Source organism: Plecotus auritus (assembly GCF_963455305.1).
Source record: "Plecotus auritus genome assembly, chromosome: 6".
NCBI classification, from domain to species: Eukaryota; Metazoa; Chordata; class Mammalia; order Chiroptera; family Vespertilionidae; genus Plecotus; species Plecotus auritus.
The window spans coordinates 107,641,706-107,667,954 of NC_137773.1; the positions used below are offsets into that span (position 1 = coordinate 107,641,706).

The window sequence follows — 26,249 nt, forward strand, 5'->3', positions numbered from 1 at the left end:
ACTACAACAATAAAAATTAAGTTACTAAGGAGTATACTTAACCAAGGAGGCAAGAGACCTATACTCGGAAAACGACAGGATGTTGAAAAAAGAGATAGAAGGAGATATAAAGAAGCGGAAGAATATAGCATGTTCATGGATTGATAGAATCAACATCATTAAAATGTCCATACTACCCAAGGCAATCTACAGATTCAAAGCAATCCCTATTAAAATACCAAAGGAATATTTCACAGATCTAAAACACTCCAAAAATGTTTATGGAGTAAAAGACACGGAATAGCTGAAGCAATCTTAAGAAAGAAAAGCAAAGTTGAAGGAATTACAATATCATATTTGAAGTTACACTAAAAGCAATCGTAATCAAAACAGCCTGGTTCTGGCACAAGAACAGGCATATAGATCAATGGAACAGAACAGAGACCCCAGAAATCGACCCAAGCCATTAAACTCAATTAATATTTGACAAAGGAGGCAAGGGCATAAAATAGAGTCAATAGAGTCTCTTCAATAAATGTTGTTGAGAAAATTGGACAGATACATGCAAAAAAATGAAACTAGCCCACCAACTTACACCATACACAAGAATAAACTCAAAATGGATGAGACTTAAATTTAAGTTGTGAAACCATAAAAATCCCAGAAGAAACCATAGGCAGCAAAATCTCAGACATCTCTTGTAGCAATACTTTTACATATTCATCTCCTAGGGCAGTGGTCGGCAAACTCATTAGTCAACAGAGCCAAATATCAACAGTACAACGATTGAAATTTCTTTTGAGAGCCAAAATTTTTAAACTTAAACTTCTTCTAACTCCACCTCTTCAAAATAGACTCACCCAGGCCATGGTATTTTGTGGAAGAGTCACACTCAAGGGGCCAAAGAGCCTCATGTGGCTCGCGAGCTGCAGTTTGTCGACCACGGTCCTAGGGCAAAGGAAACTAAGGAGAAAATAAACAAATGGGACTATATAAAAATAAAAATTTCTTGCACAGTAAAAGAAACGATCAACAAAATGAAAAGGGAGCCACTGTATGGAAGAACATATTTGACAATGATACATTTGATAAAGGGTTAATATCCAAAATATATAAGGAACTCATACAACAAAACTAAAGGGAGACAAACAATCCAATTAAAAAATGGGTGGATGACCTTAATAGACACTTCTCCAAAGTGGACATACAGATGGCCAAGAGACTTGTGGAAAAAATTCTCAGTCACTGATCATCAGAGAGATGCAAACTAAAACAACAATGAAGTATCACCTCACACCTATCAGAATTGCTACCATCAACAAATGACAAGTGCTGGTGAGGGTATGGAGAAAAGGGAATCCTAGTACACTGCTGTTGGGAATGCAGACTGATGTAGCCATTATGGAAAACAGTATGGAAGCGCCTTAAAAAATTAAATATGAAACTGCCATTTGACCCAGTGATCCCACATTTATATATCCTAAGAAACCCGAAATACCCATCAGAAAGAATGTATGGACATCTATGATTATCGCAGCACAATTTACAATAGCTAAGATCTAGAAACAGCCCAAGTGCACATCAGTAGATGATTGGATAAAAAAAAGCTGTGGTATGTTTATACCAGGGAATACTATGCAGCAGTAAAAAAGAAGGATCTCTTATCCTTTGAGACAACATGGAGGGACCAGGAGAGTATCATGCTAAGTGAAATAAGTCAGTCAGAGAAAGACATGTATCACATAATCTTACTCATATGTGCAATCTAATTAACAAAATAAACTGATTAATGGAGTGTATCCAGAGAAATGGAGGCATCTAACAGAGTGGGGAATCTCTGAGGGAAGACGGGGGAGGGTGGGTGGGAGGGAGGTAATCAACCAAGGACCTTGTATGCATATATGCATGGCCCATGGACACAGACAAAGGGGTGGTAAAGGCCTGGGATGAGGACAAGAGGGTGTTTAGAGGGGGTTGGTGTGTGTGTGTGTGGGTGGGAAATGGGGACATATGTAATACTTTCAACAATAAAGAATTATAAAAAATAAAAAACAAAGAGGGTGATCATCAGTGGATGAGCAGCTGAAAATGTTGTTGGTTGATATGTTTGGGTACATGGGGAAAGCTACGTCTGAACTTCATTGAGCTGTACAAATAAATTAGTGTACTTTACATATGAGTTATACCTAGAAAGGTATAGCTTAGTTTGTGGATGACATGTCATTTGCCAGGCTCTGATGGTAAGTTACCAACCTGCCCGACCGGTGAGGCTCAGTGGTTGAGTGTCGCCCCATGAATCAGGAGATCACCGTTTGATTCCCCTACAGGTTACATGCCTGGGATTGTGGGCTTGAGTCCCAGTAGGAGGCATGCAGAAGGCAGCTAATCAATGATCATCTCTCATCATTGCTATTTCTGGCTCTCTCTCCCTCTCCTTCTCTCTGAAATCAAGGAAAACATATTAAAAAATAAAGGAGTGACCAATGCCACCTGCACACAAGAATTGACTGTCACATGGGGAAGACAATGAACTGGCACTGACAGGTGGTGGAATAGCCTTGACTGACTTCCTCAGTCTTAGAAATTTCTCTGTCAGGACGCTATGCAATGCACACTTGAGATTCCATTACAGGAGACATATGTTTGTAAACACAATGCTCACTCTACCACGGATTAATACCCAAACAGGCACATAGCTGCAAGGAGAAATTTTACTCATCTCTGAAGCTATGGTGAAGGTGAGATAGACTTCTACAAGTTTTGTGTCTCTGACCCTGTGTGTCTCTTCCTGTCTCCAGAGCCCACGGTGGTGTTTGCCAAGGAGCAGTCGGCACACAGCGAGGTGAAGGCCATGGCCGGGGCCAGTGCCACGCTGAGCTGCGAGATGGCCCAGGCCCAGACGCAGGTGACCTGGTACAAAGATGGCAAGAAGCTGAGTGGGAGCTCGAAAGTGCACGTGGAGGCCACGGGCTGCACCCGGCGGCTGGTGCTGCAGCAGGCGGCGAAGGGGGACAGCGGGGAGTACATCTGCGAGGCCGGGGGCCAGAGGGTCACCTTCCACCTAGATGTCCCAGGTCAGTTCTTTGGTGGCACTAACTTAGCTTTGTGTGTAGGTAATGACTACAGCCAGACACACCCTGGTGCTCTTTCCACTGGACCTCACCTGTTTAGCCTTCTATCCTCCATCTCCCATATCATCCCAGTGGTGGGGCCAGACCAGGCTGGGTGGGCAGAGTGTGAGCAGAAGGGAGAGGTGATCCTGTACAAGCGGAGTGGTGCTCAGGTTTTGCTCAGTCATGGTTCCCAGCACCTGCCAGAGCCCTCTGGGTGCTCCTCACCAGCCGGGACTCGGGGTCTACCTTTCAGGTGGAGTCTGAAGTAGACCAGACGTCTTACCTGTGTTATGTGAATTTCCTACTCCCCAAGTCCTGATAGCTCCCAGATGCCCGCACCCAGCAACACGGGCAGAGACACATTGGAATTTCATTACAACAGAAGATGGGGAAGTTCCTGCTACCCAATCTTACTTAGAACCATCTAAGACTGAACAGTGTGTTAGCAAATAGTAGGTTTTTTTTTAGGGCATTCGCTTGCATGTGGATGTAGAACTTACTGGACCCTCACTTGTCACAATATCTAGATCGGAGTATTCTTGCAACGTCTGTGCAAAAAGTAAACAGAGACCAGAGGATTGGCAGGTGTGTGTCAGGGACCTGCACCTGTGAGATCTGGAATATCTTCCTAAAGTACATCTGGTTTCTTTTTGTGTCCTGTGTCAGAATCCCCTGGGAGTCTGATGTATAGAAAAAGACATGGAGAGGAATAAGGAGCTTCTCCCACATTGCACGCCTTGTTGAAGACAAGTAACTATAGCGATAGCCCTTGACTGTGGAGTCAGTATTTATGTCATAGTATTTCCTAACGACACATGTGTATTTATCCCTGTCTGGTTTGTTCACAGAGATGTCTGTGAACTAACTGTGTTTTCCTTTTGTTAGGAGAGTTTTAACCTCACATCGACTTCTAGGTGCCTCTACATAACAGTTTGGTGTTGTATCTGTGTACAATAGTTTGTGGGTGTGTATAGACACAAATAAATCCACCAAACATTTTCAATTGTACTTTAGGAGAATATGACAAATTGTTTTGTAGGAGTAAATATGAAAAGGTTTGCGAAATTGACCAAATTATTAGAAAACTCTATGAAAAGTAACACAAGATTTTGACAGCTCAAATAGTCCTACAACCTTTTTAATAAATGGACCCACAATAAAAAAAGTTCTTATAAGTGAAGATAACACCCCAGTGGCTCCACTGGAATATTACATGAACTACTCGGTAAGGAAATTATTGCATGTTCATGGAGATCCTTCTAGAGCTAGAGAAGGACATACCATCTCGGGCTTATTATGTGGCCCCAACATGACATCTATCACCAACATCTGATAGGGAGAGTCCAAAATAAGGGCCAATCCATTGGGGAGACCAAGGCCAACATCTGAAGCTAAGTACTATCAAAATGAATGGGCAATGTAGTAAGAGGACGATGCACTATAAAGAAAGTCACGGCCCAGCTGTGTGAGCACTAAATAGGTCAGCAAATCCACCGCACTCAGGACATGAGCAGATTGAAACTAAAATATGAAGCGATTGCCTCATCAGTGCAGAGCTGAGTTTTGATAACATTTAATGTCAGAAATCTAGAAGAAATGTTTATCAATACCTATTCATGCCATAGATTCTTAACCAATTATAAAGAAAACGGTTCATCCTTCTTCTGATAAATGATACTGAAGGAAAACCAGCTAATCACACTAAGTGACACTTGACAGCTTTGCCTGTGAGAGCAGGGACCAGGCAGGGGGGCTCACAGTCACCAATTTTGTCAGCAGGAAATAAAGTAAAACGTATAAAAGTATGAAAAACTGAAGTGAAATTCAGATAATATGATTTACGCAAAAGATACATTATTAGAGTTGGTGGGAGTGGGGAAAAGTATTATGGTGCCCCAAATTCCCATGAACAGACACACCACAGAAGAGCAAACAGTAAAGACAGAAAACATAGCCAAGGTCCACCACTTTATGAGTCATCCAAACCATGAAAGAGACAGGCTCAGGAGGCACAGCTCAGTCCCCTAGGAGGCCAGGAGGTGACACACAGAAGGCAGTTGGGAGGTGGAGCCTAGGACCTGTCCCTGGCTGCGTGGGAATGCTCACTGCACATCCGGGAAAGATTTGGTCACCTGGGGCGGGTGTGTGCACACCTCATGGCCTGAAGTCCCTCTGCTAGAGGGTGTTGTGTGGTCAAGAGAAGTCCTTAATGGTGTCCCCAGCAGAGACTGTTCCCTGGGCAGTGGTCAATGTGCAGATGAATGAGCTACTTGTGCTGAGAAGGTGCTGGGGCTTCTGTTGGTCACACAGAGCCTTGTGCATTTTTCTGCCCTGCCACCTTTCTGCTTAGTCCTTCTGTCCCCAGTGCCGTCCTCCTGATTTAGAAAATATCTTTGACACTATGTGTCCCTCCCTGCCTGCAGAGCCAACAGTGGTGTTTGCCAAGGAGCAGTCGGCACACAGTGAAGTGAAGGCCATGGCCGGGGCCAGTGCCACGCTGAGCTGCGAGGTGGCCCAGGCCCAGACGCAGGTGACATGGTACAAGGATGGCAAGAAGCTGAGTGAGAGCTCGAAAGTGCGCGTGGAGGTCACGGGCTGCACCCGGCGGCTGGTGCTGCAGCAGGCGGCGAAGGGGGACAGCGGGGAGTACATCTGCGAGGCCGGGGGCCAGAGGGTCACCTTCAGCCTAGATGTCCCAGGTCAGTTCTTTGGTGGCACTAACTTAGCTTTGTGTGTAGGTAATGACTACAGCCAGACACACCCTGGTGCTCTTTCCACTGGACCTCACCTGTTTAGCCTTCTATCCTCCATCTCCCATATCATCCCAGTGGTGGGGCCAGACCAGGCTGGGTGGGCAGAGTGTGAGCAGAAGGGAGAGGTGTTCCAGTGCCAGCTCATGGTGCTCAGGTTTTGCTCAGTCATGGTTCCCAGCACCTGCCAGAGCCTTCTGGGTGCTCCTCACCAGCCGGGACTCGGGCTCTACCTTTCAGGTGTAGTCTGAAGTTGACCAGACATCTCTTACCTGTGTTATGTGAATTTCCTACTCCCAAGACCTGGTAGCTCTCAGATGCCTGCACCCAGCAACATGGGCAGAGACACGTTGGAATTTCACTACAACAGAATATGGGGAAGTTCCTGCCACCCAGTCTTACTTGGATTCATCTTAGACTGAACAGTGTGTTAGCAAATTGTAGTTTTTTAGAGCACTCCCTTGCGTGTGGAAGTAGACTTTACTGGATCCTCACTTGTCGCAAAATCTAGACCCATGATTTCTTGCAAGGTTTGTGCCCTTAGTAAAGGAGCAGAGTATTGGCAGGTGTGTGCTGGGGACCTGCACCTGTGAGGTCTGGAATATCTTCCTAAAGTACATCTTGGTTTCTTTTTGTGTCCTGTGTCAGAATCCCCTGGGTGTCTGATGTATAGATTTAGACATGGAGAGGAATAAGGAGCTTTTCCTACACTGCACGTATTGTTGAAGACAAGGAACTATAGCGTTAGCCCTTGACTGTTGAGTCAGCATTTTTGTCATAGTGTTTCCTAATGACGCATGTGTATCTATCCCTGTCTGGTTTGTTCACAGAATGTCTGTGAACTAACTGTGTTTTCCTTTTGTTAGGAGAGTTTTAACCTCACATCAACTTCTAGGTGCCTCTACATAACAGTTTGGTGTTGTATCTGTGTACAATAGTTTGTGGGTGTGTATAGACATAAAAACAATCCACCAAACATTTTCAATTGTTACTTTAGGTGAATATGACAAATGATTTTGTAGGAGTAAATATGAAAAGGTCTGTGAAATTGACCAAATTATTAGAAAACTATATGACAGTTGAAATAAGTTTTTGACAGCTCAAATAATACTACAACCTTTTCAATAAATGGACCCACCATAAAAAAAAATTCTTAAAGGTGAATATGACACCCCAGTGGCTCCACTGGAATATTATATGAAATATTCTGTAAGGAAAGTATTGCATGTTCATGGAGATCCTTCTAGAGATTGAGAAGGAGGTACAGTCTCTGCTTTATTACAAGACACCTGCATGGCATCTATCACCAACATCTGATAGGGACAGTTCAAATTAAGGGCCAATCCATTATGAAGACCAAGGCCAACATCTGAAGCTAAGTGGTATCAAAATAAATGGGCAATGTATTAAGAGGACGATGCACTATAAAGAAAGTCTCGGCACAGCTGTGTGAGCACTACAAAGGTCAGCAAATCAACCTCACTCAGGACATGAGCAGATTGAAACTAAAATATGAAGCGATCGCCTCATCAGTGCAGAGCTGAGTTTTGATAACATTTAATGTCAGAAATCTAGAAGAAATGTTTATCAATATCTATTCATGTCATAGATTCTTAACCAATTATAAAGAAAATGGTTCATCCTTCTTCTGATAAATGATACTGAAGGACAACCACCTAATCACACTAAGTGACAGTTAAACCTTTGCCTGTGAGATCAGGGACCAGGCAAGGGGCCTCACAGTCACCACTTTTGTCAGCAGGAAAGCTGGTAATAAAAAAATATATATAAAAGTATGAAAAACTGAAGTGAAATTCAGATAATATGATTAATACAAAAGGTGGGAGTGGGGAGAAATATAGTGTCCAAAATCCCCATGGACAGACACACCATAGAAGAGCAAACAGTAAAGACCGAAAACAGCCACGGTGCACCACTTTGTGAGTCATCCTGTTGCAGAAGACCAAAGAAAAACCAAGCGACACTTTAAAGAAGAGGAGGGCCGAAACCGGTTTGGCTCAGTGGATAGAGCGTCGGCCTGCGGACTGAAGCGTCCCGGGTTCGATTCCGGTCAAGGGCATGTGCCTTGGTTGCGGGCACATCCCCAGTGGGGGATGTGCAGGAGGCAGCTGATCGATGTTTCTCTCTCATCGATGTTTCTGACTCTCTATCCCTCTCTCTTCCTCTCTGTAAAATATCAATAAAATATATATTAAAAAAAAAAAAAAAAAAAGAAGAGGAGGGACATTGTTTAATACACCATCAGACTCAGGGAACAGCCTTCCAAATCTGAGTGCAGAAACATGCGTGGGACTTCTTTTTATCTATCCTTGTGGTCTTTGTACCACAAATATGGATTATGCTTCCGGTCCTTTTCGCGGGCCTTGCAAGAAGGCCCCCAGATGTGTTGGGGGTCTCCAGGCCATATCTGATGGTCTGGCCTGGCGCCAGTGTTAATAACCGTCCCTCCGGGGCAGCACACTGTTCACAATAACAGGTTCTTCAAGAACAGTATCTGGGAAGGAGGTAGTGACTTAATTATAGGTTATCAAGAATGTACACAGAGCTTGCTGGCATGGATTCAGATCACTAGCCCCCAAATATCAGGGTTACATTGTAATAAGCCCTTTTTATTTATTTATTTATTTTATTGATTTTTTACAGTGAGGAAAGGAAAGGGATAGAGAGTTAGAAATATCGATGAGAGAGAAACATTGATTAGCTGCCTCCTGCACACCTCCTATTGGGGATGTGCCCACAACCCAGGTACATACTCTTGCCGGAATCGAACCTGGAACCTTTCAGTCCACAGGCTGATGCTCTATCCACTGAGCCAAACCGGTTAGGGCGGAATTAGCCCCTTTTAGCCTTCTCAATCCAAACCATGGAAGAGACAGGCTCAGCAGGCACAGCTCAGTCCCCTAGGAGGCCAGGAAGGCAGTTGGGAGGTGGAGCCCAGGAACTGTCCCTGGCTGGGTGGGAATGCTCCCTGCACATCTGGGAAAGACTTGGTCACCTGGGGCGGGTGTGTGCACACCTCATGGCCTGAAGTCCCTCTGCTAGAGGGTGTGTGGTCTGGAGAAGTCTTCCACGGTGTCCCCAGCAGGGACCGTCCCCTGGGCAGTGGTCAATGTACAGATGAATGAGCTACTTGTGCTGAGAAGGTGCTGGGCTTCTCAGGTCACACAGAGCCTTGAGGATTTTCCCGTCCTGCCACCTCCCTGCTTAGTCCTTCTGTCCCCAGTGCCGTCCTCCTGATTTAGAAAATATCTTTGACCCTATGTGTCCCTTCCTGTCCGCAGAGCCCACAGTGGTGTTCGCCAAAGAGCAGTCGGCACACAGCGAGGTGAAGGCCATGGCCGGGGCCAGTGCCACGCTGAGCTGCGAGGTGGCCCAGGCCCAGACACAGGTGACATGGTACAAGGATGGCAAGAAGCTGAGTGGGAGCTCGAAAGTGCATGTGGAGGCCACGGGCTGCACCCGGCGGCTGGTGCTGCAGCAGGCGGCGAAGGGGGACAGCGGGGAGTACATCTGCGAGGCCGGGGGCCAGAGGGTCACCTTCCACCTAGATGTCCCAGGTCAGTTCTTTGGTGGCACTAACTTAGCTTTGTGTGTAGGTAATGACTACAGCCGGACGCACCCTGGTGCTCTTTCCACTGGACCTCACTTTCTTAGCCTTCTATCCTCCATCTCCCATATCATCCCAGTGGTGGGGCCAGACCAGGCTGGATGGGCAGTGTGAGCAGAAGGGAGAGGTGTTCCAATACCAGCTGAGTGGTGCTCAGGTTTTGCTCAGTCATGGATCCCAGCCCCTGCCAGAGCCTTCTGGGTGCTCCTCACCAGCCGGGACTCAGGGTCTGCCTTTCTCATGGAGTCTGAGGTAGTCCAGACATCTCTTACCTGTGTCATGTGAATTTCCTACTCCCCATGTCCTGATAGCTCCCAGATGCCCACACCCAGCAACACGGGCAGAGACACGTTGGAATTTCCTTACAACAGAATATGGGGAAGTTCCTGCCACCCAGTCTTACTTGCATCCATCTCAAGACTGAACAGTGTGTTAGCCAATTGTAGTTTTTTAGGGCACTTTCTTGCGTGTGGATGTAGAAGTTACTGGATCATCACTTGTTGCAAAACCTAGTTCCGTGTTTTCTTGCAAGGTCTGTGCAAAAAGAAAACATAGACCAGAGGATTGGCGGGTGTGTGCCGGCGACCTGTTCCTGTCAGGTCTGGAATTCTCTTCCTAAAGTACATCTTGGTTTCTTTTTGTGTCCTGTGTCAGAATCCCCTGGGAGTCTGATGTATAGATTTAGACATGGAGAGGAATAAAATGAGGAGCTTCTCCCACATTGCACGCCTTGTTGAAGACAAGGAACTATAGCGATAGCCCTTAACTGTGGACTCAATATTTATGTCATAGTATTTCCTAAACTCATGTGTATTTATCCCTGTCTGGTTTGTTCACCGAGATGTCTGTGATCTAACTGTGTTTTCATTTTGGTAGGAGAGTTTTAATCTCAAATCGACTTCCAGGTGACTCTACATAATAGTTTAGTGTTATATTTGTGTACAGTAGTTTGTGGGTGTGTATAGATACAAAAAAATATCCTCTATACATGTTTAATTGTTACTTTAGGAGAACATGACAAATTCTTTTGTAGGAGTAAATATGAAAAGTTTTGAGAAATTGACCAAATTATTAGAAAAATATATGAAAGTGGCATAAGATTTTGCAAGTTCAAATAGTCCTGCAATCCTTTCAATAAAAAGAACCACAATAAAAAAAAAGTTAGTATAGGTCAATATGACACCCCAGTGGCTCCACTGGAAGATTATATGAACCATTCTGTAAAGAAATTATTGCATGTTCATGGAGATACTTCTAGAGATAGAGAAGGACATAGAGTCCTGGCTTAATATGTGGCATCAGCATGACATCTATCACCAACATCTGATAGGGAGAGTTCAAATTAAGGGCCAATCCATTGTGGAAACCAAGGCCAACATCTGAAGCTAAGTAGTATCAAAATGATCAGCATTTTATTAAGCGGACAAAGCACTATAAAAAAGTCACGGCCCCACTGTGTGAGTACAACAAAGGTAAACAAATGAACATCACTCATGATGTGAGCAGATTGAAACTAAAATAGGAAGCGATCACATTGTAAGTGCAGAGTTGAGTTTTGATAATATTTAATGTCAGACATCTAGAAGAAATGTTTATCAATATCTATTCATGTCATAGATTCTTAACCAATTATAAAGAAAACAGTTCATCTTTCTTCTGAGAAATGATACTGAAGGAAAACCAGCTAATCACACTAAGTGACATGTGACAGCTTTGCCTGTGAGAGCAGGGACCAGGCAAGGGGGCTCACAGTCACCAATTTTGTCAGCAGGAAAGCAGGAAATAAAGTAAAACATATAAAAATGTGAAAAACTGAAGTGAAATTCAGATAATATGATTTATGCAAAAGATACATTATTAGACTTGGTGGGAGTGGGGACATGTATTACGGTGCCCCAAATCCCAATAACAGACACAACACAGAAGAGCAAACAGTAAAGAACGAAAACATAGCCAGGGTCCACCACTTTGTGAGTCATCCAAACCATGGAAGAGACAGGCTCAGCAGGCACAGCTCAGTCCCCTAGGAGGCCAGCAGGTGACACAAGGAAGGCAGGTGGGAGGCGGAGCCCAGGAACTGTTCCTCGGTCGGTGGGAATGCTCCCTGCATATCCGGGAAAGACTTGGTCACCTGGGGAGGGTGTGTGTACACCTCATGGTTTGAAGTCCCTCTGCTAGAGGGTGTGTGGACTGGAGAAGTCCTTCAGGATGTCTCCAGCAGGGACCGTCCCCTGGGCAGTGGTCAATGTGCAGATGAATGAGCTACTTGTGCTGAGAAGGTGTTCTGCAGATCACACAGAACCTTGAGGATTTTCTCGTCCTGCCACCTCCCTGCTCAGTTCTTGGGTCCGAGTGCTGTCCTCCTGATTTAAAAGATATCTTTGACCCTGTTTGTCCATCCCTGTCCGCAGAACCCACGGTGGTGTTTGCCAAGGAGCAGTCGGCACACAGCGAGGTGAAGGCCATGGCCGGGGCCAGTGCCACGCTGAACTGCGAGGTGGCCCAGGCCCAGACGCAGGTGACATGGTACAAGGATGGCAAGAAGCTGAGTGGGAGCTCGAATGTGCACGTGGAGGCCACGGGCTGCACCCGGCGGCTTGTGCTGCAGCAGGCAGCGAAGGGGGACAGCGGGGAGTACAGCTGCGAGGCCGAGGGCCAGAGGGTCACCTTCCACCTAGATGTCCCAGGTCAGTTCTTTGGTGGCACTAACTTAGCTTTGTGTGTAGGTAATGACTACAGCCAGACACACCCTGGTGCTCTTTCCACTGGACCTCACCTGTTTAGCCTTCTATCCTCCATCTCCCATATCATCCCAGTGGTGGGGCCAGACCAGGCTGGGTGGGCAGAGTGTGAGCAGAAGGGAGAGGTGATCCTGTACAAGCGGAGTGGTGCTCAGGTTTTGCTCAGTCATGGTTCCCAGCAATAACCAGAGCCTCTGGGTGCTCCTCACCAGCCGGGACTCGGGGTCTACCTGTCACGTAGAGTCTTAAGTAGACCAGACATCCCCTACCTGTGTTATGTGAATTTCCTCCTCGCCACGTCATGGTAGCTCCCAGATCCCTGCACCCAGCAACACGGGCAGAGACACGTGGAATTTCATTACAACAGAATATGGAGAAGTTCCTGCCACCCAATCTTACTTGCAGCCATCTCAAGACTGAACACTATGTTAGCAAATTGAATTTTTTTAGGGCACTTTCTTGCGTGTGGATGTAGAAGTTACTGGATCCTAACTTGTCGCAAAATCTAGATCCATGTTTTCTTGCAAGGTCTGTGCTAAAAGTAAACATAGACCACAGGATTGGCAGGTGTGTGCCTGGCACCTGTACCTGTCAGGTCTGGAATTCTCTTCCTAAAGTATATCTTGGTTTCTTTTTGTGTCCTGTGTCAGATTCCCCTGGGAGTCTGATGTATAGATTTAGACATGGAGAGGAATAAGGATCTTCTCCCACATTGCACGCCTTGTTGAAAACAAGTAACTATAGCAATAGCCCTTGACTGTTGAATCAGTATTTATGTCATAGTATTTCCTAATGACTCATGTGTATTTGTTCCTGTCTGATGTGTTCACAGAGATGACTGTGAACTAACTGTGTTTTCATTTTGTTAGGTGAGTTTTAACCTCAAATTGACTTCTAGGTGCCTCTACATAACAGTTTGATGTTATATCTGTGTACAATAGCTTGTGGGTGTGTATAGATACAAAAAAAATTCATCAAACATTTTTAATTGTTACTTTAGGAGAATATGTCACATGATTTTTGTAGGAGTAAACATGAAAATGTTTGAGAAATTGACCAAATTATTAGAAAACTGTATGTAAAGTGGCATAAGATTTTGACCGTTCAAATAATCCTTTTCAATAAATGGAACCACAATAAAAAAAAAAGTTCTTATAGGTCAAGATGACACCCCAGTGGTTCCACTGGAAAATTATATGAACTATTCTGTAAGGAAATTATTGCATGTTCATGGAAATCCTACTAGAGCTACAGAAGGACATAGAGTCTCTGGCTTGATACGTGGCAACCCCATGACATCTATCACCAGCATCTGATAGGGAGAGTTCAAATTAAGGGTCAATCCATTGTGAAGACCAAGGCCAACATCTGAAGCTAAGTATTATCAAAATGGATCAGCGATGTATTAAGAGCAGGATGCACTATAAAGAAAGTCACAGTCCAGCTGTGTGAGCACTACAAAGGTCAACAAATCAACCTCACTCAGGACATGAGCAGATTGAAACTGAAATATGAAGCGATCGCATCATCAATGCAGATTTGAGTTTTGATAACATTTAATTTAAGAAATCTAGAAAAAATGTTTATCAATACCTGTTCATGCCATAGATTCTTAACCAATTATAAAGAAAACAGTTCATCTTTCTTCTGAGAATTAATACTGAAGGAAAACCAGCTAATCACACTAAGTGACACTTGAAGGTTTTGCCTGTTAGAGCAGGGACCAGGCATTGGGGCTCACAGTCACCAATTTTGTCAGCAGGAAATAAAGTAAAACATATTAAAGTGAAAAACTGAAGTGAAATTCAGATAATATGATTTATGCAAAAGATACATTATTAGACTTGGTGGGAGTGGGGAAAAGTATTACGGTGCCCCAAATCCCCATGAACAGACACACCACAGAAGTGGAAACTGTAAGGTCCAAAAACATAGCCAAGGCCCACCACTTCGTGAGTCATCCAAACCATGGAAGAGACAGGCTCAGCAGGCACAGCTCAGTCCCCTAGGAGGCCAGGAGGTGACACACGGAAGGCAGGTGGGAGGTGGAGCCTAGGACCTGTCACTGGCTGGGTGGGAATGCTCCCTGCACATCTGGGAAACACTTGGTCAACTGGGGAGGGTGTGTGTACACCTCATGGTTTGAAGTCCCTCTGCTAGAGGGTGTGTGCTCCGGAGAAGTCCTTCACGGTGTCCCCAGCAGGAACCGTCCCCTGGGCAGTGGTCAATGTACAGATGAATGAGCTACTTGTGCTGAGAATGTGCTGGGGCTTCTGCAGGTCCCACAGAGCCTTGAGGATTTTCACGTCCTAACACCACCCTCCTTAGTCCTTCTGTCCCCAGTGCTGTCCTCCTGATTTAAAAGATATCTTTGACCCTGTGTGTCCCTCCCTGTCTGCAGAACCCACGGTGGTGTTTGCCAAGGAGCAGTCGGCACACAGCGAGGTGAAGGCCATGGCCGGGGCCAGTGCCACGCTGAACCTCGAGGTGGCCCAGGAGCAGACGCAGGTGACATGGTACAAGGATGGCAAGAAGCTGAGTGGGAGCTCAAATGTGCGCGTGGAGGCCACGGGCTGCACCCGGAAGCTGGTGTTGCATCAGGCGGCGAAGGGGGACAGCGGGGAATACATCTGCGAGGCCGGGGGCCAGAGGATCACCTTCTACCTAGATGTCCCAGGTCAGTTCTTTGGTGGCACTAACTTAGCTTTGTGTGTAGGTAATGACTACAGCCAGACACACCTTGGCGCTCTTTCCCCTGGACCTCACCTCTTTAGCCTTCTATCCTCCATCTCCCATAGCATCCCAGTGGTGGGGCCAGAGCAGGCTGGATGGGCAGAGAGTGAGCAGAAGGGAGAAGTCTTCCTGTACAAGCGGAGTGGTGCTCAGGTTTAGTTCAGTCATGGTTCCCAGCACCAGCCAGAGCCTTCTGGGTGCTCCTCACCAGCCGGGACTCAGGCTCTACCTTTCAGATGGAGTCTGAGTTAGACCAGACGTCTCTTACCTATGTTATGTGAATTTCCTCCTTCCCAAGTCTTGGCAGCTCCCCGATGCCCGAACCCAGCAACACGGGCAGAGACACATTGGAATTTCATTACAACAGAATATGGGGTAGTTCCTGCCACCCAATCTTACTTGCATCCATCTCAAGACTGAACAGTGTGTTAGCCAATTGTAGTTTTTTAGGACACTCCTTGCATGTGGATGTAGAAGTTACTGGATCCTCACTTGTCGCAAAATCTAGATCCATGATTTCTTGCAAGGTCTGTGCAAAAAGTAAAGTAGGAGCAGAGTATTGGAAGGTGTGTTCTGGGGACCTGCTCATGTGAGGTCTGGAATTCTTTTCCTAAAGTACATCTTGGTTTCTTTTTGTGTCCTATGTCAGAATCCCCTGGGTGTCTGATGTATAGATTTAGACATGGAGAGGAATAAGGAGCTTCTCCCACACTGCGCACCTTGTTGAAGACAAGTAACTATAGCGATAGCCCTTGACTGTGGAGTCAGTATTTATGTCATAGTATTTCCTAACGACACATGTGTATTTATCCCTGTCTGCTTTGTTCACAGAGATGTCTGCGAACTGTTTTCATTTTGTTAGAAGGTTTTAACCTTAAATCCACTTTCAAGTGCCTCTACATATCAATTTCGTATATCAATTTCATGTTATATCTGTGTACAATGTTTTTTGGTGTGTATAGATAAAAAAAATTCCACTATACATTTTAATTGTTACTTTAGGAGAATATGATAAATTATTTTGTAGGAGTAAATATGAAAAGGTTTGACACATTGACCAAATTATTAGAAAACTCTATGAAAAGTGGCATAAGATTTAGACAGCTCAAGTAGTCCTACAACTGATTCAATAAATGGAACCACAATAAAAAGTAGTTCTTATAGGTAAAAATGACACACCAGTGGCTCCAATGGAAAATTATATGAACTATTTTTTAAGAACATTAATGCATGTTCATGGAGATCATTCTAGAGCTTGAGAAGGAGTTACAATCTCTGGCTTATTACGTGGCACCAGCATGACCTCTATCACCAACATCTGATTGATAGGGAGAGTTCATAAAGGGCCAATCCATTGTGGAGACCAAGGCCAAAATCTGAATCTAAGTAGTGTCAAAATGGATCAGCAATGTATTAAGAGGACGGTGCAATATAAGGAAAGTCACAGCCCAGCTGTGTGACCACTACAAAGGTCAGCAAATCAACCTCACTTATGACGTGAGCAGATTAAAACTGAAATAGGAAACAATCGCTTCATCAGTGTAGAGTTGAGTTTTGATAACATTTAATGTCAGACATCTAGAAGAAATGTTTATCAATACCTATTCATGCCATAGAATCTTAACCAATTATAAAGAAAACGGATCACCCTTCATCTGATAAATGATACTGAAGGAAAACCAGCTAATCACACTAAATGACACTTGAAACCTTTGCCTGTGAGAGCAGGGACCAGCCAAGGGTGCTCACAGTCACCACCTTTGTCAGCAGGAAATAAAGTAAAACATATAAAGGTGGGAAAAAATGAAGTGAAATTCAGATAATATGATTTACGCAAAAGATATATTATTAGACTTGGAAGGTGTGGGGAGAAATATTATGGTGCCCCAAATCCCCATGAACAGACACACCACAGAAGAGGAAACTGTAAAGTCCAAAAACATAGCCAAGGTCCACCACTTTGTGAGTCATCCAAACCATGGAAGAGACAGGCTCAGGAGGCACAGCTCAGTCCCCTAGGTGGCCAGCACGTGACACTCTGAAGGCAGGTGGGAGGTGGAGCCCAGGAACTGTCCCTCAGTCGGTGGGAATGCTCCCTGCACATCCGGGAAAGACTTGGTCACCTGGGGAGGGTGTGTGCACACCTCATGGCCTGAAGTCCCTCTGCTAGAGGGTGTGTGCTCTGCAGAAGTCCTACTGCAGATACCGTCCCCTGGGCAGTGGTCAATGTGCAGATGAATGAGCTACTTGTGCTGAGAATGTGCTGGGGCTTCTGCAGGTCACACAGAGCCTTGTGTATTTTCTGGTCCTGCCACCTCCCCGCTCAGTCCTTGCGTCCCGAGTGCCGTTCTCCTGATTTAGAAAATACCTTTGACCCTGTGTGTCCCTTCCTGTCCCCAGAGCCCACAGTGGTGTTTGCCAAGGAGCAGTCGGCACATAGCGAGGTGAAGGCCATGGCTGGGGCCAGTGCCACGCTGAGCTGCGAGGTGGCCCAGGCCCAGACGCAGGTGACATGGTACAAGGATGGCAAGAAGCTGAGTGGGAGCTCGAAAGTGCACGTGGAGGCCACCGGCCTCACCCGGCGGCTGGTGCTACAGCAGGCGGCGAAGGGGGACAGCGGGGAGTACAGCTGCGAGGCCGGGGGACAGCGGGTCACCTTCAGCCTAGATGTCTCAGGTCAGTTCTTTGGTGGCACTAACTTAGCCCTGTGTGTAGGTAATGACTACAGCCAGACACAGCCTGTTGCTCTTTCACCTGGACCTTACCTCTTTAGCCTTCTATCCTTCATCTTCCATATCATCCTGTTACAGAAGATGAGAGATAAAGCAAGCCATGCTTAGAGAAAGGGAGTTACATTTTATTACTCGCAGGCCTGAGGGAAATGTGTATTTCTAATTCCAGGGCCCTCAACATGGAGGAAACTTTCATTATTTATACTTTTTCCAGTTTTTTGTTTCCCAAATTTGGAATAAGACTTCTGGGCCTTCCAAGAAAGATGGCCTGCGTGTTGGGAAGGGGCCATGAGACCATATCGCAAAGCCTGGCTTGGTGCCAACACTGACATCTCTATCTGGGGCATAGTATATGGCCTCTCTGGAATAGTTGGAGCCTTATTTTCCTTATTATTTAAGCAAGCAAGCATTTACAGTAGCCAAAATAACAGGGTTAAAATTTCAAACAGCAGTTTTTATATAAGATGGATGCTTCAGTCCCAGTGGTGGGGCCAGTCCAGGCTGGGTGGGCAGAGTGTGAGCAGAAGGGAGAGGTGATCCTGTACAAGCGGAGTGGTGCTCAGGTTTTGCTCAGTCATGGTTCCCAGCACCTGCCAGAGCCTTCTGGGTGCTCCTCACCAGCCAGGACTCGGGCTCTACCTTTCAGGTGGAGTCTGAAGTAGACCAGACGTCTTACCTGTGTTATGTGAATTTCCTACTCCCCAAGTCCTAGTAGCTCCCAGATTCCCACGCCCAGCAACCACGGGCAGAGACATGTTTGAATTTCATTACAACAGAATATGGGGAAGTTCCTGCCACCCACTCTTACTTGCATCCATCTCAAGACTGACAGTGTGTTAGCAAATTGTAGTTTTTTAGGACACTCCCTTGCCTGTGGATGTAGAAGTTACTGGATCCTCACTTGTCGCAAAATCTAGATCCATGATTTCTTGCAAGGTCTGTGCAAAAAGTAAAGTAGGAGCAGAGTATTGGAAGGTGTGTTCTGGGGACCTGCTCATGTGAGGTCTGGAATTCTTTTCCTAAAGTACATCTTGGTTTCTTTTTGTGTCCTATGTCAGAATCCCCTGGGTGTCTGATGTATAGATTTAGACATGGAGAGGAATAAGGAGCTTCTCCCACACTGCGCACCTTGTTGAAGACAAGTAACTATAGCGATAGCCCTTGACTGTGGAGTCAGTATTTATGTCATAGTATTTCCTAACGATGCATGTGTATTAATCCCTGTCTGGTTTGTTCACAGAGATGTCTGTGAACTAACCGTTTTCATTTTGTTAGGAGAGTTTTAATCTCAAATCTACTTCCAGGTGCCTCTACATAACAGTTAGGTGTTATATCTGTGTACAGTAGCTTGTGGGTGTGTATAGATACAAAAAAAACCCAACTATACATTTTAATTGTTACTTTAGGAGAATATGACAAATTATTTTGTAGGAGTAAATATGAAAAGTTTTGAAAAATTGACCAAATTATTAGAAAACTATATGACAATTGACATAAGATTTTGACAGCTCAAATAATCCTACAATCCTTTTCAATAAATGGAACCACACACAAAAAAAATGTTCTTATAAGTGAAGATGACACCCCAGTGGCTCCACCGGAATATTATATGAACTATTCTGTAAGGACATTAATGCATGTTCATGGAGATCCTTCTAGAGCTTGAGAAGGAGTTACAGTCTCTGGCTTATTACGTGGCACCAGCATGACATCTATCACCAACATCTGATATGGAGAGTTTAAATTAAGGGCCAATCCATTGTGGAGACCAAGGCCAAAATCCAAGATCCAATCTGAATCTAAGTAGTATCAAAATGGATCAGCAATGTATTAAGAGAACGATGCAGTATAAAGAACGTCACGGCCCAGCTGTGTGAGCACTACAAAGGTCAGCAAATCAACATCACTCATGACAAGAGCAGATTGAAACTAAAATATGAAGCAATCATCTCATCAGTGTAGAGTTGAATTTTGATAACATTTAGTGTCACAAATGTAGAAGAAATGTTTATTAAAATTTATTCATGTCGGAAGAACTGAAACCTTTCCTCCTCAGACTATTCCAAAAAATTCAAGAGGAAAAAACACTTTTAAGCTCATTCTATGAAGCCAGCATCACCCTAATACCAAAACCAGATAAAGATAACACAATGAAAAAGAATTATAGGCCAATATCCCTCATGAACATAGGTGCCAAAATCCTCAACAAAATTCTAGCAAATCAGATCAAGCAGTACATCAGAAAGATCATACACCATGACCAAGTAGGATTTATACCAGGGATGCAAGGATGGTACAATATCCACAAATCAATAAACCTGATACATCACATAAACAAATTGAGAGATAAAAATCACATAGTCATATCAATTGATGCAGAAAAAACATTTGACAAAATCCAACACCCTTTCTTGATAAAAACTCTCAACAAGGTGGGAATAGAAGGATTATACCTCAAAATAATAAAAGCCATATATGATAAACCCACAGCCAACATCATATTCAATGGGCGAAAACTAATACCATTTCCCCTAGAACAGGAACAAGACAGGGATGCCCACTCTCACCACTCCTGTTCGACATAGTACTGGAAGTACTAGCCATTGAGATCAGACAGGAAGAAGAAATAAAAGGCATCCAAATTGGAAAAGAAGAAATAAAACTGTCCTTGTTCGAAAATGACATGATACTGTACATAGAAAACCCTAAAGACTCCATCAAAAAATTATTAGACTTAATAAATGAATTCAGCAATGTAACAGGATACAAAATTAATGCCAACAAATCTATGGCATTTCTTTACACCAATAGTGAATTTACAGAAAGAGAGACTAAAAAAGCAATCCCGTTTACCATCGCACCAAAAAAATTAAGATACCTAGGAATAAACTTAACTAAAGAGGTAAAAGACCTATACCCAGAAAACTACAGGACACTGAAAAAAGAGATAGAGGAAGACATAAACAGATGGAAGAACATACCATGTTTATTGATTGGTAGAATCAACATCATCAAAACGTCCATACTACCCAAAGCAATCTATAGGTTCAATGCAATCCCCATTAAAATACCAAGGGCATATTTCACAGACCTAGAAAGAACTCTCCAAAAATTCATCTGGAATAAAAAAGACCCCAAATAGCTGCAGCAATCCTGAGAAAGAAGAACAAAGTAGGTGGGATCTCAATACCAGATTTCAAGCTTTATTACAAAGCCACTGTTCTCAAAACAGCCTGGTACTGGCACAAGAACAGACATATAGATCAATGGAATAGAATTGAGAACCCAGAAATCAACCCAAACCACCATGCTCAATTAATATTTGACAAAGGAGGCATGAACATACAATGGAATCAAGACAGCTTCTTTAGTAAATTGTGTTGGGAAAATTAGACAGATACATGCAAAAAAAAAAACAAAACAAAAACAAAAACAAAAAAACTAGACCACCAACTTACACCATACACAAAAATAAACTCAAAATGGATCAAGGACTTAAACATAAGATGGGAAACGATAAAAATACTAGAGGAATCCACAGGTAGCAAAATTTCAGACAGATGCTGAAGCAATTTCTTCACTGATACAGCTCCTAGGGCAATGAAAACTAAAGAGAAAATAAACAAATGGGACTACATCAAAATAAAAAGCTTCTGCACAGCAAAAGAAACCATCAACAAAACAACAAGAAAGCCCATTACATGGGAGAACATATTTGCCAATGTTATCACCGGTAAGGGTTTAATCTCCAACATTTACAGGGAACTCATACAACCTAACAAAAGGAAGATAAACAACCCAGTCAAAAAATGGGCAACAGACCTAAATAGATACTTTTCAAAAGAAGACAGAAGGAAGGCCAAGAGACATATGAAAACATGCTCATAGTCACTAATCATCCGGGAGATGCAAATCAAAACGACAATGTGGTACCATCTCACACCTGTCAGAATGAATATCATTTACAAATCAACAAATGACAAGTGCTGGTGAGGATGTGGAGAAAAAGGAACCCTCGTGCACGCTGGTGGGAATGCAGACTGGTGCAGCCCTTGAGGAGAACAGTATGGAGTTTCCTCAAAAAACTAAAAATGGAACTGCCATTTGATCCAGTGATCCCACTTCTGGGAATATATCCCAAGAAACTAGAAACACCAATCAGACAGGATACATGCACCCCTATGTTCGTAGCAGCACAGTTCACCATGATTTGGAAAGTGCCCATCAGTAGATGAGTGGATTAAAAAACCATGGTACATCTACACAATGGAATGCTATGCTGCAGTAAAAAAGAACTCTTACCATTCCCGACAACATCGATGGACCTGGAGAGCATTATGCTAAGTGAAAAAAGCCAGTCAGAGAAAGATAAATATCACATGATCTCACTCATTTATGGAATATAATGAACAACATAAACTGATGAACAAAAACAGATCCAGAGACAGAGAAACATCAATCAGACCGTCAAACCTCAGGGAAGGTAGGGGAGGAGGGGGGTAAGGGGGAGAGATCAACCAAAGGACTTGTATGCATGCATATAAGCATAACCAATGGATACAGACAACAGAGGGGTGAGGGCATGAGTGGGAGGGATGGGGGGTAATGGGGGAATAAGGACACATATGTAATAACTTAATCAATAAAGAAATTAAAAAATATTGAAAGAGTTTCTTTAAAAAATTTGTTCATGGAATAGATTCTTAACCAATTATAAATAAAAGTTCTTCATTTGATAGATGATACGAAAGGAAAATCAGCTAATGACACTAAGTGACACTTGAAAGCTTTGCCTGTGAGAACAGGGACCAGGAAAGGGGGCTCACAGTCACCAATTTTGTCAGCAGGAAAGCAGGAAATAAAGTAAAACATATAAAGTTGTGAAAAACTGAAGTGAAATTCAGATAATATGATTTACGCAAAAGATACATTATAAGACTTGGTGGGAGTGGGGAGAAGTATTATGGTGCCCCAAATCCCAATAACAGACACACCACAGAAGAGCAAACAGTAAAGACCGAACACATAGCCAAGGTCCACCACTTTGTGAGTCATCCAAACCATGGAAGAGACAGCCTCAGGAGGCACAGCTCAGTCCCCTAGGAGGCCAGGAGGTGACACACGGAAGACAGTTGGCAGGTGGAGCCCAGGAACTGTCCTTCCGTGGATAGGAATTCTCCTTGCACATCCGGGAAAGACTTGGTCACCTGGGGAGGGTGTGTGCACACCTCATGGTCTGAAGACCCTCTGCTAGAGGGTGTGTGCTACGAAGAGGTCCCTCCCAGTGTCCACAGAAGGGACTGTCCCCTGGGAAGTGGTCAGTGTACAGATGAATGAGCTAGTTGTGCTGATAAGGTGCTGGGGCTTCTGCGGGTAACACAGAGCCTTGAGGATTTTCCCGTCCTAACGCCACCCTCCTTAGTCCTTCTGTCCCCAGTGCTGTCCTCCTGATTTAAAAGATATCTTTGACACTATGTGTCTCTTCCTGTCCCTAGAGCCCACGGTGGTGTTTGCCAAGGAGCAGTCGGCACACAGCGAGGTGAAGGCCATGGCCGGGGCAAGTGCCACGCTGAGCTGCGAGGTAGCCCAGGCCCAGACTCAGGTGACGTGGTACAAGGATGGCAAGAAGCTGAGTGGAAGCTCAAAAGTGCGCGTGGAGGCCACGGGCTGCACCCGACAGCTGGTGCTGCAGCAGGCAGCGAAGGGGGACAGCGGGGAGTACAGCTGCGAGGCCGGGGGCCAGAGGGTCACCTTCCACCTAGATGTCCCAGGTCAGTTCTTTGGTGGCACTAACTTAGCTTTGTGTGTAGGTAAGGACTACAGCCAGACACACCCTGGTGCTCTTTCCACTGGACCTCACCTGTTTAGCCTTCTATCCTCCATCTCCCATATCATCCCAGTGGTGGGGCCAGACCAGGCTGGGTGGGCAGAGTGTGAGCAGAAGGGAGAGGTGTTCCAGTGCCAGCTCATGGTGCTCAATTTTTCTCAGTCATGGTTCTCGGCACCTGCCAGAGCCTTCTGGGTGCTCCTCACCAGCCGGGACTCAGGCTCTACCTTTCAGATGGAGTCTGAGTTAGACCAGACGTCTCTTACCTGTGTTATGTGAATTTCCTACTCCCCACGTCCTGGTAGCTCTCAAATGCCTGCAGCCAGCAACACGGGCAGAGACACATTGGAATTTCATTACAACAGAATATGGGGAAGTTCCTACCACCCAATCTTACTTGCATCCATCTCAAGACTGAACAGTGTGTTAGCCAATTGTAGTTTTTTAGGACACTCCTTGCATGTGGATGTAGAAGTTACTGGATCCTCACTTGTCACAAAATCTAGATCCATGATTTCTTGCAAGGTCTGTGCAAAAAGTAAACAGACCACAGGATTGGCAGGTGTGTGCCGGGGACCTGTACCTGTCAGGTCTGGAATTCTCTTCCTAAAGTATATCTTGGTTTCTTTTTGTGTCCTGTGTCAGATTCCCCTGGGAGTCTGATGTATAGATTTAGACATGGAAAGGAATAAGGAGCTTCTCCCACATTGCACGCCTTGTTGAAGACAAGGGACTATAGCGATAGCCCTTGACTGTTGAGTCAGTTTTATGTCATAGTATTTCCTAATGACTCATGTGTATTTGTCCCTGTCTGGTTTGTTTACAGGGATGACTGTGAACTAACTGTGTTTTCATTTTTTTAGGAGAATTTTAACCTCAAATCGACTTCTGGGTGCCTCTACATAACAGTTTGATGTTATGTCTGTGTACAATAGCTTGTGGGTGTGTAGAGATACAAAAAAAAAATCCAGTATACATTTTTAATTATTACTTTAGGAGAATATGACAAATGATTTTGTAGGAGTAAATATGAAAAGGTTTGCAAAATTGTCCAAATTATTAGAAAACTATATGAAAAGTGACATAAGATTTTGACAGCTCAGATAATCCTACAACCTTTTAGTAAATGGAACCACAATAAAAAAAGTTCTTATAAGTGAAGATGAAACCCCAGTGGCTCCACAGGCAAGTTATATGAGTTATTCTGTAAGGACATTATTGCATGCTCATGGAGATCCTTCTAGAGCTAGAGAAGGACATCCAGTCCCTGGCTTATTACGTGGCATCAGCATGACATCTATCACCAACTTCTGAATGATAGGGAGAGTTCAAATAATGGGCCAATCCATTTTGGAGATCAGGCCAACATCTGAAGCTAAGTACTATCAAAATGAATGGGCCATGTATTAAGAGGACTATGCAGTTTAAAGAAAGTCATGGCCCAGCTGTGTGAGCACTACAAATGTCAGCAAATGAACATCACTCATGATGTGAGCAGATTGAAACTAAAATAGGAAGCGATTGACTCATCAGTGCAGAGTTGAGTTTTGATAACATTTAATGTCAGACATCTAGAAGAAATGTTTATCAATATCTATTCATGCCATAGATTCTTAACCAATTATAAAGAAAACGGATCATCCTTCTTCTGATAAATGATACTGAAGGACAACCAGCTAATCACACTAAGTGACACTTGAAACCTTTGCTGTGAGAGCAGGGAACAGGCAAGGGGGCTTACAGTCACCACTGTTGTCAGCAGGAAATAAAGTAAAACGTATAAAAGTGTGAAAAACTGAAGTGAAATTCAGATAATATGATTTATGAAAAAGATACATTATTAGACTTGGTGGGAGAGGGAGATGTATTTTGGTGCCTCAAATCCCAATAACAGACACACCACAGAAGAGCAAACAGTAAAGACCGAAAACATAGCCAAGGTCCACCACTTCCTGAGTCATCCAAACCATGGAAGAGACAGGCTCAGGAGGCACAGCTCAGTCCCTTAGGAGGCCAGCAGGTGACACACGGAAGGAAGGTGGGAGGTGGAGCCCAGGAACTGTCCCTGGCTGATTGGGAATGTTCCCTGCACATCAGGGAAAGACTTGATCACCTGCGGAGGGTGTGTGCACACCTCATGGCCTGAAGTCCCTCTGCCTGAGGGTGTGTGCTCTGGAGAAGTCCATCACGTGTCCCCAGCAGGGACCGTCGCCTGGGCAGTGGTCAATGTACAGATGAATGAGCTACTTGTGCTGAGAAGGTGCTGGGGCTTCTGCAAGTCACACAGAGACTTGAAGAATTTCCCATCCTGCCATCTTTCTGCTTAGTCCTTCTTTCCCCAGTGCTGTCCTCCTGATTTAAAAGATATCTTTGACACTGTGTGTCCCTCCCTGTCTGCAGAACCCACGGTGGTGTTTGCCAAGGAGCAGTCGGCACACAGCGAGGTGAAGGCCATGGCTGGGGCCAGTGCCACGCTGAGCTGCGAGGTAGCCCAGGCCCAGACTCAGGTGACGTGGTACAAGGATGGCAAGAAGCTGAGTGGAAGCTCAAAAGTGCGCGTGGAGGCCACGGGCTGCACCCGGCGGCTGGTGCTGCAGCAGGCAGCGAAGGGGGACAGCGGGGAGTACAGCTGCGAGGCCGGGGGCCAGAGGGTCACCTTCCACCTAGATGTCCCAGGTCAGTTCTTTGGTGGCACTAACTTAGCTTTGTGTGTAGGTAAGGACTACAGCCAGACACACCCTGGTGC

At 44.7% G+C, this 26,249-nt stretch overlaps 1 protein-coding gene across 1 annotated transcript in view; it reads left to right on the forward strand.

Annotated features, from left to right (window-relative positions):
• Window positions 1–26,249, forward strand: part of OBSCN (obscurin, cytoskeletal calmodulin and titin-interacting RhoGEF) — a gene marked incomplete at its 5' end in the record, with an annotated part of 172,327 nt that overhangs the window by 53,822 nt on the left and 92,256 nt on the right. The window contains 8 exon segments of the mRNA XM_080676888.1: window positions 2,778–3,053; window positions 5,516–5,791; window positions 9,145–9,420; window positions 11,882–12,157; window positions 14,613–14,888; window positions 17,345–17,620; window positions 23,172–23,447; window positions 25,904–26,179. Of these exon segments, the coding sequence (XP_080533014.1) occupies window positions 2,778–3,053; window positions 5,516–5,791; window positions 9,145–9,420; window positions 11,882–12,157; window positions 14,613–14,888; window positions 17,345–17,620; window positions 23,172–23,447; window positions 25,904–26,179 (2,208 nt within the window).